Here is an 18973-nt window from a genome sequence, read left to right as displayed (position 1 = left end):
AAGGCATGCCTGTTTAAAGTGACCGCTCCCAGTGCTTTGCCCGTGTATCACATCGAAACCGCTTTTAGAATAGAAACTTAAAAATTACTTATTCAGAACTGGTTTGCGGTTCCCAACCCTACATACCAAATAAAGAGAGATCATTTTGATTGTTATAAGCTATTTTCTGTAGACCGGTCATTTTTGACTGGGACCACCAAAAGTGCACCAAGGTGGGGAGATAAATTGCATTACGATGCAGTAAGATTAACTACTTCTTTGGGTAAAAGAAAATAATGACATGAACACAACATGAGGTTTAACTGTAAGAGTGGTGATGGCACAGTGGATAAGACACTCCCTTTGGAGTGAGAGACCCGGGTTCAAATCCACTGTGACACACCATTGTGTCTCTGAGCAAGACACTAAACCCCTAGTTGCTCCAGAGGCGTGCGACCTCTGACATATATAGCAATTGTAAGTCGAGTTGGATAAAAGCGTCAGCAAGATGAATAAATGTAAATGTAGTAGAGCATTGCATGGCTCAATTCCCAGAGATCACAGTCATTCAATCCACTGAAAGTTGCTTTGGATAAAACTCTTTACCTGATCAATTTTTTTTCAATCTAATTCTACTGAATCTATTATAGATGCAGAAGGTTATCATCTCATGGATTTTAGTTTATTTCCCCTCATGTTTCTCAATGTTTTTTTTATTATTCCTCAACCATCAATAATAAAGATTGAAAATAGACACCAACCTATTTGTTCCTCAGTATCTTCATTCTTTATTCTGCATGGTTGTGGATCTGTCATCTTCTCAAGCTCCTCAAGCTCCTCTTTCACCAGCATCAACATTATGTCATGAAGATTTCAGTTGTCACACATGGAGTGATTTCTCTGTGTGTTTGACTCCAGCATTTATTGGTGGATTGTTGTAGGAGGAGCTTCACTGAAGGTCTCAATCACTTTCACTTTATGGGTGTAAACTAAAGGTGAAAAAAGAGGCATTAAAACATTTAATGTCAGTAAAACATTCACAATTTGTTTCAGACTTATTCATGTTTCACTTCTTTAGTTTATTTATGACAGATAATAGGGCTGCACGATAAATCGCATGCGATACCATGCGCATCACGTCAGTAATGCCGGTTCCTTGATTAGTATTAAATCGCCATCAGCTGTTTTCAGATGGCGCGACATTAACTGCACAGAGCCGTAGTTCCCTGACAATTTGGGCCATATCGCATACATATCGCAGGCGAAACGTCCGCGATGATTAATGCGAAATTGCCCCGATTGTCAGGGAACTACGGCTCTGTGCAGTTAAAGCTGCTCCATCTGGAAGCAGCTGATGGCGATTTAATACTAATCAAGGAACCGGCATTACTGACGAGATGTGCGTGACAAACACATGCGATTTATCGTGCAGCCCTAACAGATAATGAGCTTGTTTCCAATGTTGACCCTCATGTAATGCTAAGATTGACTGTTATAGGGGTGTTGCGATTCAGAGACCCGAATCTATGTTTGGTGTAAACCTGGGTGATTTTACTTTTTTTTCAATTAATTTGAATACATTTTTGATTGGGGGATTAAGGTTTTGAATAGAAGTTAGTTACACGTCAAAGTGAAATGATATGGCCAGAGAAAACAATAGAGTACTGTATTTTCAAGACAAAAAGTCGCATCAGTGAAAAATGTGTCATGAAGAGGAAAACACACATATATAAGCACTGGACTATAAATCGCATTTATATAGAAAATTATTTCACAAAACCCAACCCAAAGAACAGACATAACAGCCCCAACTGAGGTAACGTTTACACTCACTTTCTGTGTAATTGTACGATAACGGTTGGTCTCACAAACAAACTTTAAGGGCAGGACAGGGTTTAGATTAATCCAGCAGTACTAGGCCTTAGTTAGTTATTTTAGGAAATTTAAGTTGTTTTTTACAAACATATCTTACAACAACTTATGTAGGGCTGCACAATTAATCGTATTTTTATCATGATAACGATATGTGCGGCCCACGGTTAGTTAAAGACAATCGTCGCAATTAATGTGTAAAGACCAAGCACAAAGCAGATGGTCTAGAATCAAGCAACGTGTTTGCTTGATTTGGGCGAGTCAGAGTATACGGAGTGGATATTTGCAAGCGTGGTCTGTGTTATGATAGAATAAAGTTGGCATCACGAGATTTACAGTCATTCACCTTGAATCTGTGTAAGGAGCTATTTTTGCTATTCTTGCGGATTTCTTTTGCAAAATCTATGCAGAATTTTGCGGAATGATTTTAAATGTTTTAAAAAGAGAATGGGAGCTGTGAATATTACAAAACAATAAAATATTTTATAATATATAGAATATATATAGCCTAATATTATATACATGGCTGTAAAGTGTAATAAAAATACTGAAGTGAATAGAAGTTCTTCACTTAGAGAATGATCGTGATTTCTAATCGTGATCAAAAGTTTGAGCAAAACAATCGTGATCATAATTTTTCCTGGAATCGTGCAGCCCTAAACTTATGTGCATCTTGAGACAAAACAATGGCAATTTTGTATTTAAACTTATGTCAGTGCAAGCTGTTTTCAGACTAGGGCTGAAACGATTCATCGAGTTACTCGATTCAAAAAATTCCTCGAGGCAAAAATTCTGCCTCGAAGCCTCGTTAAATTCCTATGACGCGCACTACACGCGCCGAGATCTGATTCACACGGACCGTTGTTCAATGTTCAGGAAGCACATCATAGCGCGTGGTACATCTTGAATTTAGTTGGCGCAATGGCGGAGCGAATATGTCCATAAACGGCAGAGAGAGACTGTCTAAAGTTTGGGATCATTACATTATCATTACATTCAGCATCTGAACCGAAAACATCCACTGCTGTTTCACCAAGCGTCGATGAAACAAGGTAACGTAGCTTCCGTTGATTTTAATCCCATACTGTATTTGTAGCGATGTCGTTATGCGGTTTGACTAGATATGATGTTTAGCTTTGATGTTTTTAAGTAGTAAACGTATTCACGTTCAATTGCAGGACAGTATAGATTAAAAAAGAACCCCTTCACACACACGCATGCACTACAGGTGTGTGTCACAGTGCAATCATATATGGGCAACTTGTAATCTGACATATTCTGTTCAATAATAATAATCTCTGTCTTATTGGAGTTTAGCATAAGGAAGTTATTCTCTCTCACGCGAGTCAGACCGATCGCGCAATGCATCACATATGCTTAAACTTTTATGTAGCCACGCAACAATAATTTCAGCATGCATTCACTGTATACAGCGGGACGTGATGTTGTGATTTTTCGAACGGATTCTTAACCTAAAATGCACCGCAATGCAAGTGATGCAAACCAAATGCAGCGTTCTATTGAAAAGCAATGTATGTATTTCTGCAGTACCAAAATGCAATGAAGCAACTGAACGTCTGACTGGGGTGTCACTCTTCCTCACGCACAGAACGCGTGCACACACACAAACACAAGTGCACGTGCGCGCATACACACAGGTTGTTACCATAGCAAATAGGCTCATCCCAGAAATGATATATTATATGTTAAAAGCCTAATGGTAAATGCTGCAGGTGTAGAAATGTACATAAACCAGATATTTACTTTGATGTCAGGGCTAGATTACAGCATGAAACCAGTTGTGCATATTAATAAATTAAAGTGTTTAATTGTTGGCACTGGCACAAAAAATTGAAATAAATAGGCTTATTTCTTGGAGCCAAATACCTCTGTTTTTTAGAAATAAAAGCCAAATGCTTGAACATTTTACAGCCAAGTCATTTTCGTTATGCATTATTTGTTTTGGTTGTTTAAAAACACACAAAAAAATTATCTGATTACTCGATTAATCGATCGATTCAGTGCTAGATTAATCGATTACAAAAATAATCGATAGCTGCAGCCCTATTTCAGACAAGACAACTATTAAATATATATTTTAGTCTGGGACTACACTTGAACCCTATGTGGGGAAACCGCACCGAAGTACATTATAGCATCTATAAGGACAGTCTTCGTGCTTTCAATGTAGAACTAGGCACAGCTAGACAGACCTTCTTTTCAAACATTATAAACAACAACATAAACAACACTCGCACTCTTTTTGCTACTGTAGAGAGACTAACAAACCCCCCAAATCAAGTTCCTAGTGAAATGCTCTCTGACAACAAATGCAATGAGTTTGCAACCTTTTTCTCTGAGAAGATCAGTAATATCAGAATGACGATCAATACGGCCTCATATTGTACCGTGGTCAGTCAGATATCATTGCAACAACCTCAGAAATTAGTCATTATCTCAGAATTTGACATAATTGATATAAAAACCTTGGAAGAAACAGTACAACATCTTAAAGCATCAACTAGCAGCCTTGACATGCTCCCCACATCTTTTCTCAAAAAGGTACAGTCTTGTTCAAAATAATAGCAGTACAATGTGACTAACCAGAATAATCAAGGTTTTTCAGTATATTTTTTATTGTTACGTGGCAAACAAGTTACCAGTAGGTTCAGTAGATTCTCAGAAAACAAACAAGACCCAGCATTCATGATATGCACGCTCTTAAGGCTGTGCAATTGGGCAATTAGTTGAAAGGGGTGTGTTCAAAAAAATAGCAGTGTCTACCTTTGACTGTACAAACTCAAAACTATTTTGTACAAACATTTTTTTTCTGGGATTTAGCAATCCTGTGAATCACTAAACTAATATTTAGTTGTATGACCACAGTTTTTTAAAACTGCTTGACATCTGTGTTGCATGGAGTCAACCAACTTGTGGCACCTCTCAGCTGTTATTCCACTCCATGATTTTTTAACAATTCATTCACATTTCTTGGTTTTGCTTCAGAAACAGCATTTTTGATATCACCCCACAAGTTCTCAATTGGATTAAGGTCTGGAGATTGGGCTGGCCACTCCATAACATTAATTTTGTTGGTTTGGAACCAAGACTTTGCCCGTTTACTAGTGTGTTTTGGGTCATTGTCTTGTTGAAACAACCATTTCAAGGGCATGTCCTCTTCAGCATAGGGCAACATGACCTCTTCAAGTATTTTAACATATGCAAACTGATCCATGATCCCTGGTATGCGATAAATAGGCCCAACACCATAGTAGGAGAAACATGCCCATATCATGCTCCATGCTTCACTGTCTTCACTGTGTACTGTGGCTTGAATTCAGAGTTTGGGGGTCGTCTCACAAACTGCCTGTGGCCCTTGGACCCAAAAAGAACAATTTTACTCTCATCAGTCCACAAAATGTTCCTCCATTTCTCTTTAGGCCAGTTGATGTGTTCTTTGGCAAATTGTAACCTCTTCTGCACATGCCTTTTTTTAACAGAGGGACTTTGCGGGGATTCTTGAAAATAGATTAGCTTCACACAGACGTCTTCTAACTGTCACAGTACTTACAGGTAACTCCAGACTGTCTTTGATCATCCTGGAGGTGATCATTGGCTGAGCCTTTGCCATTCTGGTTATTCTTCTATCCATTTTGATGGTTGTCTTCCGTTTTCTTCCACGTCTCTCTGGTTTTGCTCTCCATTTTAAGGCATTGGAGATCATTTTAGCTGAACAGCCTATCATTTTTTTCACCTCTTTATAGGTTTTCCCCTCTCCAATCAACGTTTTAATCAAAGTACGCTGTTCTTCTGAACAATGTCTTGAACGACCCATTTTCCTCAGCTTTCAAATGCATGTTCAACAAGTGTTGGCTTCATCCTTAAATAGGGGCCACCTGATTCACACCTGTTTCTTCACAAAATTGATGACCTCAGTGATTGAATGCCACACTGCTATTTTTTTGAACACACCCCTTTCAACTAATTCAACTAACTGCCCAATTGCACAGCCTTAAGAGCGTGCATATCATGAATGCTGGGTCTCATTTGTTTTCTGAGAATCTACTGAACCTACTGGTAACTTGTTTGCCACGTAGCAATAAAAAAATATACTAAAAACCTTGATTATTCTGGTTAGTCACATTGTACTGCTATTATTTTGAACAAGACTGTACTTAACTGCTTAGAAACTGACCTCTTAAAAATTGTAAATACCTCTCTGATCACAGGCACCTTTCCAGAGTCATTAAAAACAGCAGTTGTTAAGCCTCTCCTAAAAAAAAGAGTAACCTAGACAAAACCATACTTAGCAACTACAGACCAATCTCAAATCTTCAGTTTATAGGCAAGATCATTGAAAAGGTTGTTTTTAAATCAGCTGAACAAATTCTTAAACTCAAATGGCTATCTGGACAATTTTCAATCTGGTTTCCGTCAGCATCACAGCACAGAGACAGTGCTCATAAAGATAATAAATGATATTCGCTTAAACTCTGATTCAGGTAAAATATCAGTGCTGGTGCTACTAGATCTTAGTGCTGCCTTTGACACAGTAGATCACACCATACTCTTACATAGACTGGAAAACTGGGTTGGGCTCTCTGGGATGGTCCTCAAATGGTTTAAATCATACCTACAAGGAAGGGGTTACTATGTGAACATAGGTAACCATAAATCTGAGTGGACATCCATGACATGTGGAGTCCCACAGGGTTTAATTCTTGCACCGCTTCTGTTTAATTTGTATATGCTTCCACATCAGCTTACTACCATCTCAGAAATATTGCCAGAATTAGCTGTTTTGTCTCAAGACAGGACTTAGAGAAAATTGTTCATGCTTTCATCACCAGCAGGGTGGATTACTGCAATGGACTTCTTACTGGGATCCCCAAAAAGACCATTAGACAGCTGCAGCTAATACAAAACATTGCTGCCAGAATTCTGACCAGAACCAAAAAATCTGAGCACATTACTCCAGTCCTCAGGTCCTTACACTGGCTTCCTGTTACATTTAGAATAGATTTTAAAGTATTGTTACTCGTTTATAAATCACTTCATGGCTTAGGACCCAAATACATGACAGATATGCTAACTGAATATAAACCTAAAAGATTACTTAGATCATTAGGATCAGGTCAGTTAGAAATAACAAGGGTTTACTCAAAACAAGGTGCATCAGCATTTAGTTATTATGCCACCTCTAGCTGGAATCAGCTTCCAGAAGAGATCAGAGGACTATTCCATAAAACTCGCTTGGAAAAGCGAGGATTAAAGTTACAAACCTGACTTGAACTAACCTTACAAATGGGGCGAGGCTTAAGCGGTTTCAAAAAAGGTAAATGATGTTTACGCAATCCAAATAATTTGATCCAGATTTCCCTATAGTCAAGACAATTGCGCGTGCACGCTATTCTTAAGCAGCCCTAGAGGTCGAGCGTGGATCAAATCGATCAAAGTTAAAGAGAAAGCGGTAATTTGTGATAAAAATGTATGAAGAATTTACTAATGACTGAAAATTATAATACTGCTGCAATAAATAAACCCATAAAATAGCTTGAAAGTCCTTATAGTTCAAATCCTTTCATGCAGGAACTAAATTAAAATATATTGTCATATTTTAAATAGATCACAAAAAATGTCTGAAACAACATTGGAAATGACAGTCTGGTGGTCAGTGCTCTCAACAGCGCATTCAGCGAACCGGGTTCAATCCCAGTCAATGCCCATGCGGTTCTATTTTGCTTCCACTTTTTCTGTAGTTTTTTATATACTGTACTTTTTAAATATAACACAGATCTTAACTTTTAAAAGACAGTAAGTAGGCTATTAAGTAACCTATATAATAAATATTTAGCAGATTAATGATTTTAATACATTTATCTTTATGTAACTTAAATTTAAAGTTTTTTTATTTAGGGGTACATTTCAAAAGCAGCAACATGAGTGGACAAAAAAGTAACAGGTGAAAATAAAACAAATATATTGTTCATAAGAAGTGTAGTTGATTTATGCATAATCATATGCTAGAAGTGTCTAATCTCATAATGTTAGCTGCCAAAGATGTTGACTGGCAGTAAGGCATCTATCAGCAGCACAGCTTTACTCCTGCAGATGAACTGTAGTTCTTGAAAAAAAAAAATGGCAACATTTACATTTACATTTAGTCATTTAGCAGACGCTTTTGTCCAAAGCGACTTACAAGTGAGGTAAACAATAGAAGCAATTATGGCAACATAAGACAGCAATACATAAGTGCACTGGAAATAGTCTCATCAAGTCCAACACAATATACATAGCCAAGGGTATGTTAGTAGTTTGTTTTTTTTTTTTTTTGTTTTTTTTTTAGATAAAGAGGAAGGTAGATAGAGAAAGAGATAAAGAGAAGGGTAATTAAATAAAGATAGTAAATCTGTAATTAGGAAGTTAGGTAATGGTGGAAGAGATGGGTTTTTAGCCGAGTCTTAAAGACAGCTACAGTGTCAGCTGATCGTGTCACGACCGGCAGATCATTCCACAGTTGTGGGACAGTTCCTGAGAAGGTACGCGTTAGTGTTTTCTTCCCTTTTTGAGATGGTACCACAAGTCGTCGCTCGGTGGCAGAGCGCAGTGATCGAGAGGGTACATAAGGCTCTATAAGCAAGCGAAGGTAAGGGGGTGCTGACCCAGTGGTGGTTTTAAAGGCCAGGAGCAGAGCCTTAAATTTGATGCGGGCTGCTATAGGAAGCCAGTGTAACTTGACAAAGAGAGGAGTGACGTGCGCCCTCTTTGGCTCATTGAAGACCACTCTTGCCGCTGCGTTCTGAATCATCTGTAAGGGTTTGGTCGTGCAGGCTGGAAGTCCTGCCAGTAGCGCATTGCAGTAGTCCAGCCTGGACAGGACAAGAGCTTGGACCAGGACCTGCGTAGCATGCTCATCTAGGAAAGGTCTAACTTTCCTAATATTGTAGAGGATGAATCTACAAGAGTGAGCGGTGCTGGCAACATGCTCCGTGAAGCTAAGCCGATCATCAATGACCACTCCCAGGTTTTTGGCCGTCTTGGAAGGCGTGATGGTCGAGGAACCTAGCTGAATGGAAAAGTTGTGCTGAATCTTTGGTTCGGATGATATGACAAGCAGTTCTGTCTTCGCAAGGTTAAGCTGGAGATGGTGATCCTTCATCCAGAGTGAGATGTCCCTCAGGCATGCCGAGATGCGGGCAGAAACCGTAGGATCATCAGGGTGGAACGACAAGTGGAGTTGAGTGTCGTCTGCATAGCAGTGGTAGGAAAAGCCATGTTTCCGAATGACAGAGCCCAGGGATGTCATGTATATCGAAAAGAGCAGCGGTCCAAGCACAGAGCCTTGAGGGACCCCGGTATCTAGACGTTGGGGTTCGGAGACGTCACCTCTCCAGGATACCCGAAATGACCTATCTGAGAGGTACGACTTGAACCATAAAAGCGCTGTGTCAGTGACACCCATAGACATGAGAGTCGACAGGAGGATGCGGTGATTGACGGTGTCAAAAGCTGCAGATAGATCCAGTAAGATCAGCACAGATGATTTGGAGGCTGCCCTTGCCTGCCTTAGGGCCTCAATGACTGATAGCAGCGCAGTCTCAGTGGAGTGACCACTTTTGAATCCAGACTGATTGCTATCCAGGAGGTTATTTTGTGTGAAGAAAGTGGAGAGCTGGTTGAACACAATGCGTTCAAGAGTCTTGGAAATGAAGGGAAGAAGAGAAACGGGTCTGTAGTTCTCTAGCATAGCAGGATTGAGAGTGGGTTTCTTCAGCAACGGGGTTATCCGGGCCTCTTTAAATGCTACAGGGAAGGTGCCAGTGGAAAGGGATGAATTGATAATGTGAGTGAGAGCAGGGATAACAGACGGAGAGATGGCCTGGAGGAGATGGGTGGGTATGGGATCTAGCGGGCAGGTAGTCGGATGATTAGAAGCCAAGACCTTGGAAACATCTGCTTCGGATAGGAGAGAGAAGGAGGGAAGGGAGCATGTCTCAGGGATTTGAGAATGCGCAAGAAGCGGCGGCTCGGAGAACTGACTCCTAATAGTTTTCGTTTTCTTCACAAAGAAGGAAGCAAAATCATCAGCCGTTAGGTCGGATGAAGGTGGAGGGGCAGGGGGACAAAGAAGGGTAGAGAAGGTCTTGAAGAGAGTGTGAGAGTCAGGTGAGTTGTTAATCTTTGAATGGTAGTATAGGGTCTTTGCAGAGGAGACATCCTTGGAGAAGGAGGCAAGAAGAGACTGATAGAGGCCGAGATCAGAAGGCTCATTCGATCTGCGCCACTTCCTCTCTGTAGCCCTGAGTGTGGAGCGATGCTCACGGAGAACCTCAGTTAGCCAAGGAGCAGAAGGTGTGACCCGGGCCGGTCCAGATGTCAGAGGGCATAATGTGTCTAAGCAGGATGTAAGAGTGGAACAAAGTGTGTCAGTGGCATTGTCAGTATCTAACAGAGAGAGTTGGCTGGGAGCGGGCAGCGTGGAAACAATCGCAGAGGATAAGCGGGAGGGAGAGAGCGTGCGCAGGTTGCGCCTGAACGTGACCAATGGGGGATCGTATGTAGCGACAGGGGGAGTCAGGTCGAGGTCGAGAGTAATTAGGAAGTGATCAGATGTGTGAAGTGGGGTGACCTGGGTGTGGTAGGTGGAACAACAGCGTGTGTAGATAAGATCTAAAAGATTACCAGACCTGTGTGTTGGTGAAGTATGGACTCGCTTGAGGTCAAACGACGCAGTCAGGGTGTTGAAGTCAGCTGCCTGTGGTTTCTCCAGGTGGATATTGAAGTCACCAAGTACTACTAAAGGAGTACCATCCTCAGGGAATGAAGACAGAAGTACGTCTAACTCCTCCAAGAAGTGTCCAAGTTGACCTGGGGGGCGATAGATAACTAAAAAATGCATTTTAGTAGGGTGGATGATAGTAACAATATGCGATTCGAAAGAGTTGCTGTCACATGAGGGGGTTTGCTGTTGGAATTTCCAGTCCTTTGGGATGAGCAGACCAGTTCCTCCACCCCTTCCTGTTGTGCGAGGACTGTGTGAGAAAGTGTAGTTGTTGGAGAGGGCAGCCGGAGTGGCCGTGTCCTCTGGTTTAATCCATGTCTCAGTAAGTGCTAAAACAGAAAGGCCAGAATGTGAGGCAATGGCAGTAATGAAATCTGCTTTGTTGACAGCAGATTGGCAGTTCCATAAGCCAATGGGAAGAGAGAGTGAGGCAATAGTGGAAGGTGGGAGAGTGCGGAGGTTATTAATATTTCTCCCACGGCGACGTGATACAACAGATTTACGAGTTGTAATGACAGTAGAGATTTGAAAGCACATAGTAAAATTATAAGAATAGGAAATGTACAAGAGAGGAAAAAGAGTGCTATATAGATAAATAGAAAAAGTTAGTACAAAAAGTGCAATACTCAAGTGTCCTGTCGGTGTCCCTGCTTGGTGGAGTCGCGCAGGTAGAGTCGATGGTCTTTACACTCTTCGGTCTTCACGCGACGAGGGCTGCACGCGACCGCTGCCGCGGTGGACTGACTGTTTTTATAAGTGCTTCAAATGTGGGCTGAAACTCAGCAGGCCACGCCCGAAAACAATCAACAACACGTTAATGGCCGAAACTACTACTGTATTTACTGTAATACACTAAAGCACGCAAGGACACGCGAGAACAAACGCGGATTGCAGCACGTGAGACAAAGGTAAACAAGAGAGCGTTTCTTAGCAACGACACTGCGCTAAAACTTCACAAGTCTCAAATCAAATACACTTACACGTTTCTGTGGACTCCTGTTGATAACTGCTTCACCTGAAGACTGAACTGTTTACTGCTGTTTAAATACTCTCCTGGCGTTGGCCACGCCCGAAAACAATCAACAACACGTTAATGGCCGAAACTACTACTGTATTTACTGTAATACACTAAAGCACGCGAGGACACGCGAGAACAAACGCGGATTGCAGCACGTGAGACAAAGGTAAACAAGAGAGCGTTTCTTAGCAACGACACTGCGCTAAAACTTCACAAGTCTCAAATCAAATACACTTACACGTTTCTGTGGACTCCTGTTGATAACTGCTTCACCTGAAGACTGAACTGTTTACTGCTGTTAAAATACTCTCCTGGCGTTGGCCACGCCCGAAAACAATCAACAACACGTTAATGGCCGAAACTACTACTGTATTTACTGTAATACACTAAAGTACGCGAGGACACGCGAGAACAAACGCGGATTGCAGCACGTGAGACAAAGGTAAACAAGAGAGTGTTTCTTAGCAACGACACTGCGCTAAAACGTCACAAGTCTCAAATCAAATACACTTACACGTTTCTGTGGACTCCTGTTGATAACTGCTTCACCTCAGTTTGTTCAAAGTTAAAAGAACATTAAATATTAACACGTCTTTATCTTTACAGAATTAAACTATAAAATAACAGCCTCATGCAAAGCATTTTGGGAACCAGAAATCCTAATCAACCTTTTTCTGTTATTTCCTGGTTCCCAGAATGCTTTGCATGATGCTGTTATTTTATAGTTTTATTCTGTATATAAAAAGACTTGTTAATGTTTAATGTTCATTTAACTTTGAACAAACTGTTGCCAGTAAATAACATACATTTAAATCCACAGTAAGTTACTGGCAAACAGCTGACAGTAATACTGTCATTTCTACAGAATTTTTTTTAACAGTGTAGTGTCAGGTGTTGATAGATAAACAGAGTTTTATGAATGGTTTCAGGGTGAGGATTAGTTGAAGAGAGGCCTGAGATAAACACATTTATACTGTAATGGCGCTTTTCCATTGCATAGTACCCCACGGTTTAGTTTAGTTTGGGTCGGGTCACCTCACCTCACTTTGGCGTGGTTAGCTTTTCCATCGAGTTTAGTATCACTTCGGAGTGGGAGGGATTATAGGCGTGTCGTTATATTTACGCTGCCTACTGCTGTGACATCATACAAGTGAGAGCGTTGTTGTACATTCCCATACATTCATCTATTTCTCAGTCTGCCACAAAATTAAAATTGGCCACCACATGTATATAACTACCTCTGTCTCACATGACAGTTTCTGTTCAAACACCCGACCCGTGGCGTCAGTCGACGGCGCTCCGCTGAGCCTCATTCAGTTGCATTTAAGCATATATAATGCGGACGTGCACGTCGCGAATGTGCCGTAACAAACTGCAAGTCTGGAAAAAACTGTTATGGTGTCCCGGATTCTCAACCTGCGGATGTTTTTCATCGCTAAAAGGGTGTTTGGAAACTTATAGCAGAACACAGATAACAACATGTTTGCTTGAGACAGCGCAAGCTAGCAGTAAGCTAAAGCTAATATTTACATTTTAGCGATGACGTGACGATTCTCTCAGACCAATCAGTGATGTACAGTGTTTTCGCGTCACGTTTGGTGTCAGCTCGGGTCGCTTGGAACCCCAGCCGAGGTGGTACGAAAAAAAGTATCGGGTACTACGTACTGCACCCAATGGAAAAGCTCCCAAAAGTAAGCTGACCCGACCCAAACTAAACTAAACCGTGGGGTACTATGCAATGGAAAAGCGCCATAAGTCTACAGTACAAGCCTACTTGTGTGGTGAACAATTATTGTCTGCAGGACACTAAAGGCAACAAAAAAAAAGAGTTTTTACTCATTACAACAAAATGCCAAGAGCATACCATCACATAATTATATTGTGTTCCTTCAGACATGCAGACACCATAAAGAATTTTCTACATTTCAAGAAAAATGTAACAACTAGAGAAAGATACAAATACTGTAGATCTTTAAAATAATGTGCATTTTTATGCACACCAATCATAAAAATATACAATGACTGTACTTGACTTGTGTGTGTTGTATATTTAAATTAAATCTCTTTTCTGAATTATTTATATTTATATATATATATATATATATATATATATATATATATATATATATATATATATATATATATATATATATATATATATATATATATATATATATATACATATATATATATATATATATATATATATATATATATATACATATATATACATATATATACATATATATATACATATATATACATATATATATATATATATATATATATATATATACACACACACACACACATTAATCGTTTTTTTTATACGTGGTCGATTCAGAATCGATTCTCAAAGAGCATAATCGATTTTTTTCCTGCAAAAAATTAATGTAAGATTAACGTTAATCAAATTACTAGTCGTCTTCACCCTCTTTTTTGCCTTGCGCGATGTTACCAAGGAGCCTGTCATTCTTTCATTCAGTGCTTAAAATGGCGGTTTTAGGTGCTTCATCGACGTTGATGCCACCTAAACATAAAAAGTAAGAGGTATGGAAGCATCCCGAGAACCGGAATCGAAAATTGAATCGAGAATCGAATCGATTTGATAGCTTGTGAATCGAAATTGAATCGATCTGGAACATCTGAATGGATACCCAGCCCTAATATATATATATATTTCATCAATACATTGCAATTATATGGATTTAGATACATCTTAAATTTAGATACAAATTTTACTGCTATTATCTTTATATTGGGGTAGTTAAAGGTGGAGTCCAGGATGTTTGAAAAACGGTTTGGAGAAGGAAACGGGCCGACTACCAAAACACACTTATAGCCAATCAAATCAAATCAAATGCCGGGTTGCGTATGTGTGGGGAGGGTCTATCAACAGAAGGTCCAGATTCTATTGGGGTAGGGGCATGTTTGTTTGGGTGATTTCAAATATCAACATTGGCTTTCAAACATCATGGACTCCGCCTTTAAGATTATCATTTATATTCAACATTTGATAGGCCTATTACATACCATATTATGAAACACATGTCTATATTGTATTAATTTTTATTGTAACAGAATTTAATATATAATTTGATTTTCTTTAATTGTTAGATTAATAGTGGTTAATAAAGTCAAATAAAATGTCAAAGAGTCAACTGTAATATCATTGCATTTACAGTTCAGTGTTAGTGGAAGTCTAGTTAAGCAACAGTTAAGGCTTAGCCTGACAGTAAGCATGCCCCAGGCTAGTTTCCATGCATAAGTTTCCATAGTAACAAGGGTTGAACTAGTTCAAGTTTGTTTTATGAAACGAAATCCACCAGCAATAAGTCAGACTTAACAAAATAAGCCTGGCTTTAGGGCTGTGACGGTCATTATATAACCGTGAGACTGACGGTTATAGTTGAACACCGTCATTAGAACTCTATAACCGGCAAAACCGTGTTATTAACATATTTAAAAAACATTTTTATCATAAAGAATGTTTAAATAGTTATTAAAAACAGTTGTTAACAGTCTGTGTTATACGCCCCCTCACGTTCTCACGCAGTGAAAAATACAGAGCGGGGCAGACACTGAAAACGCGCTGACATACAGGACAGACCAGGTTACTTTTCAGTTACTTTTGAGGTTTAACATATTAAACAAAGTCTCACCTTTCAAATCATCTCTTCCTTCTAGTTAATTTATAGCATCAAATAAACATGAATGACCATAAGAAGGATGTTGTTTTAACCGCGGAAAGGCGTCAGTACACTCCGCTTTTCAAGTTCAAATCCTCCCGTGCTAATCTACTAACTCTCCTGAAAGCACATTCACTGCTTGTCTTGCTGTTAATTTTAAATAAACGTAGAGTAAGTAGCTAATCAGTGTCTTGTTTATTCAAACGCCGGTTTACTTCGCAAGTGTGAGCACTGAACAGCGCGTACTGTATGTGGAGAACGTTTGCCGCGCGTGGCCATTGTCGGCTGCGTTTGCAGCGCATACTTTGCAGTTTAATAACAGTATAAAAATCTCAAGTTCATATTACTTTACTTTACATGCATTTATGAGCAAAACCTCTTCAAGACGCTTTTTAATCCACATTCCGGTCCATGTAGTGACAGATATAGACACAATTAAATCTATTTCTCTGAAGATTATCAAAATAGATGAGAGATCGAGGATTCATTTATGCTGAGCAGAGAGTGACAGCGCAGTCTTCTGTTAACAGTGTGTGGTTTTTTTTATATTTCATTGCTCTCTGTTAAATTGCTTAAAGTCATTAATGTTTAAAACACACTTGGCATCACATTCATGATTTTATGGTAAAATGACACTTTCGCGTCAATCCACAAGCATTTAAACGAGCAAAACGCCCCCCACAGACGGTTATGTTATGAACCGTCACATTTGACTCACGTCATAACCGTCATCACCAATTCTGAAACCGGCACACCCCTACCTGGCTTATTTTGAAATCTAGTTTTTTGAAATAGCCCTCAGATGTGCTTCAACAGTAAACACTTTTAAATCTAGATTAAAAACACATCTGTTTAACTCTGCATTTACTGAATGAGCACTGTGCTGCTTCACACTGACTGCACCTTTAACTCAAGTCACTTTTACTCCTGTTTTATTCTTTTTAACATTTTAAACTGTTTTTATTAAAATCACATTTTTTTCTTTAATTGTTATTCCAAATTCTCATGTATCTTTGTTTTTATTGTGATTTTATTGTGTATCTATTATTTTTACATTCTCTTTTATATATTGTTTCCTCATTTCTGTGTAAAGCACTTTGAATGACCTCTGTGTATGAAATGTGCTATACAAATAAACTTGCCTTACCTTGCCTTGCCTATGTTAACCCTTTGTGTGTTCATTTGTAGAGATGTGTGCAAAAAAAATTAAAAATAAATATTTTTGAATGATAGAGCTAAAGACAAAAAGCGTTCATTTGCACTTCGCTGTCCCCTAACGTTACTAAATATAAAGGTAAATAAGAACTAAAGTAAGTGATAAATACAGATGCAGTTCTCGGTTAATTTTAAAGTTGTATGAATAGCGCACATCTTCTGTTTTAAGTCCTCGATCTCCACAGTACACTGGTTCATAAATACATGGATAAAAACATTTAATAATATTGGTATTAAACGTGCTGGACATTACCTCAAAGTACACAACTGTATGAGTCAGGAGATGTTTATGACGCTGTCTGGACAATGGATCCCTGCTCCAGAGACAACAGAGAGTCCGGGTCAAATTTTCAACTTCATCTCACTGCTAACTGTTAGCGTATTAAGAAATCCTGTCTTCTGCTTACAAACCAATAAAATAATCGAAGACGGATTAATTATTTCAGTGCACACAGAGGCATTTACACGTGAAGACAACAAGCGCTAGTGACGATCGCTTTAAACACTGATTCGCGAGGCTTCAACACCTTTACGAGTCTTTTGATTCGAATCTTCTTCTTCTGGAGTTTTATGGCGGTTGGTAAACCAACTTATGGTGCACTACCGCCACCTACTGAACTGGAATGTTGAGAACAGACATGCAAGGAAAAAATCACTAAATTATCCCATATAACCCGATTTCTTTAAAAAAAAAATTTTTTTATAATATCTCTATAATTTTCCATTGCTCTAAATTGCATTCCAAAAAGCTTTGTATATTTTAAGTTTTTATTCCCAATTTGTCCATTTCCAACAAGTAGATAAATGCTATTAAGATGTCTGCTCTTGCTATCAATATTCCATGCTTCTTGACATTTATTACAAGTGACCTCTCTTTTACTAAGAGCCACTTGTATGTCAACATCTGCGTGATTTAAAGCATGCTTAGCTAGCTTAGCCACTCCATTAGCCTCCACTCACACATAAGCAGGCACACACAAAAACATAATAAGACTTGTATTCTTATTTCTCAATAAACTTGCAAGAATATCATAAATAATATATTGCCTAGTTTATTTCAGTCCACTTACAAGGCTTGAAAGTGCTGCATCATATGAATCAGAACAGATAACCTAGGTTTTACATCCTCCACCCAACGAAGTGCTAGCAAAATGGCAATAAGTTCTGCTTTATACACAGACACATTATCTTTTTTTTTGTTGCTGAAATCACATTGAAATGTAAGGGTATGCACAGCAAAAGTAGTTCATCCAGAGGCAGGATCTTTAGAACCATCTGTATATATGTGCAACCATGATGTATAGCTTTAATCTAAATACTGCTGTGTGCAATAATGTTCTTTATGCCATTTTATATTAACCAAGTAGTTCATATAAGCTTAAAGCTTTGCAGGCAAATAGGAGCTTCTCCAAGTTCTACCTGCAGGGCTGGAATGGGAGATGTTTTGAAGGTAGAACAACAAATTATTAGAGCTTGACTAATCTTTTCAAGTAGTAAGTAAATCCATAGATAATACTTACAAAATTCAGACTTGACCTAATTAATGTACAGAATATTCTTTTCAGAATATATTCTGATGTTCTGCAAGCTTCCTATTCAAACCCTGATAAACATCTTAATACTTTTTAGCATGAATTGGAAAAGTCAGTCTTTGATCCATCCATAGTCCAACATATTTAATTGCTGAAACTTGCTCTAGGTCCTGTTTTTATCATTTCAATTTAACAACTGGTATTCTTTTCTCTTTTTTGTACAGCAAATAACTTGATTTCTAGCTACTGACAATGTTTGCCCCAATGATCTGCCCATGCTTCAACAACTTCCACTGATTCTTGTAACGTTTTTGACACACAATTAATAATACATCCTCTTTTTTAAATTGCCACATCAACTGCAAATAATTCCCTTCCTATAATACCTTTAATATTATTAAAAACATTATTTATTATTATATTAAATTACACTGGACTGCATACACTTCCTTGAGGTGTGTCAATATCTATCTTATATGTCTTGAAAAAATCAACTCCTAACCTGACTTGAATTGTTCTTTCAAGAAGGAAGTCCATAATCCAGTTATACATCTTCCCTCCGATTCCCATGAATTTAGGTTTTATTAGTAGACCCTCGTTCCAAAGCATATCATGTGCCTTCTTAACATCAGAGAGAACCAGAAGTTCTTTATTTACTTGAACTTTCCTGATATCAGCTTCCAGGATTAACACAGCATCCATTGTATTCCGCCTTGCATGAAATCCACTTTGGTATGACATATGTCCATTATTTTCCAGAACATAGTTTAGTCTGTATATAATCATTTTTTCCATCAGTTTACACAGTTTACACAAATTGGAAGTCAAAGCAACCAGTTGGTAAATGGATGGTAAATGGACTGCATTTATATAGCGCTTTTAATAG

General features: G+C 38.8%; 1 protein-coding gene across 1 annotated transcript in view; it reads right to left on the bottom strand.

Annotated features, from left to right (window-relative positions):
- Positions 1 to 954, bottom strand: part of LOC135768971 (uncharacterized) — a 45876-nt gene extending 44922 nt beyond the window's left edge. The window contains exon 1 of the mRNA XM_065278330.2: positions 741 to 954. Coding sequence (XP_065134402.1) covers positions 741 to 837 — 97 coding nt within the window. The 5' untranslated portion in view covers positions 838 to 954. The remainder of the gene's footprint in view (positions 1 to 740) is intronic.
- Between the last annotated feature and the right edge of the window lie 18019 nt (positions 955 to 18973).

This window comes from Paramisgurnus dabryanus, chromosome 3 (assembly GCF_030506205.2).
Source record: "Paramisgurnus dabryanus chromosome 3, PD_genome_1.1, whole genome shotgun sequence".
In the NCBI taxonomy this organism is placed as follows: domain Eukaryota; kingdom Metazoa; phylum Chordata; class Actinopteri; order Cypriniformes; family Cobitidae; genus Paramisgurnus; species Paramisgurnus dabryanus.
Note: the sequence above shows the minus strand (reverse complement) of the source record. Positions and strands in the feature narration are given on the sequence as shown.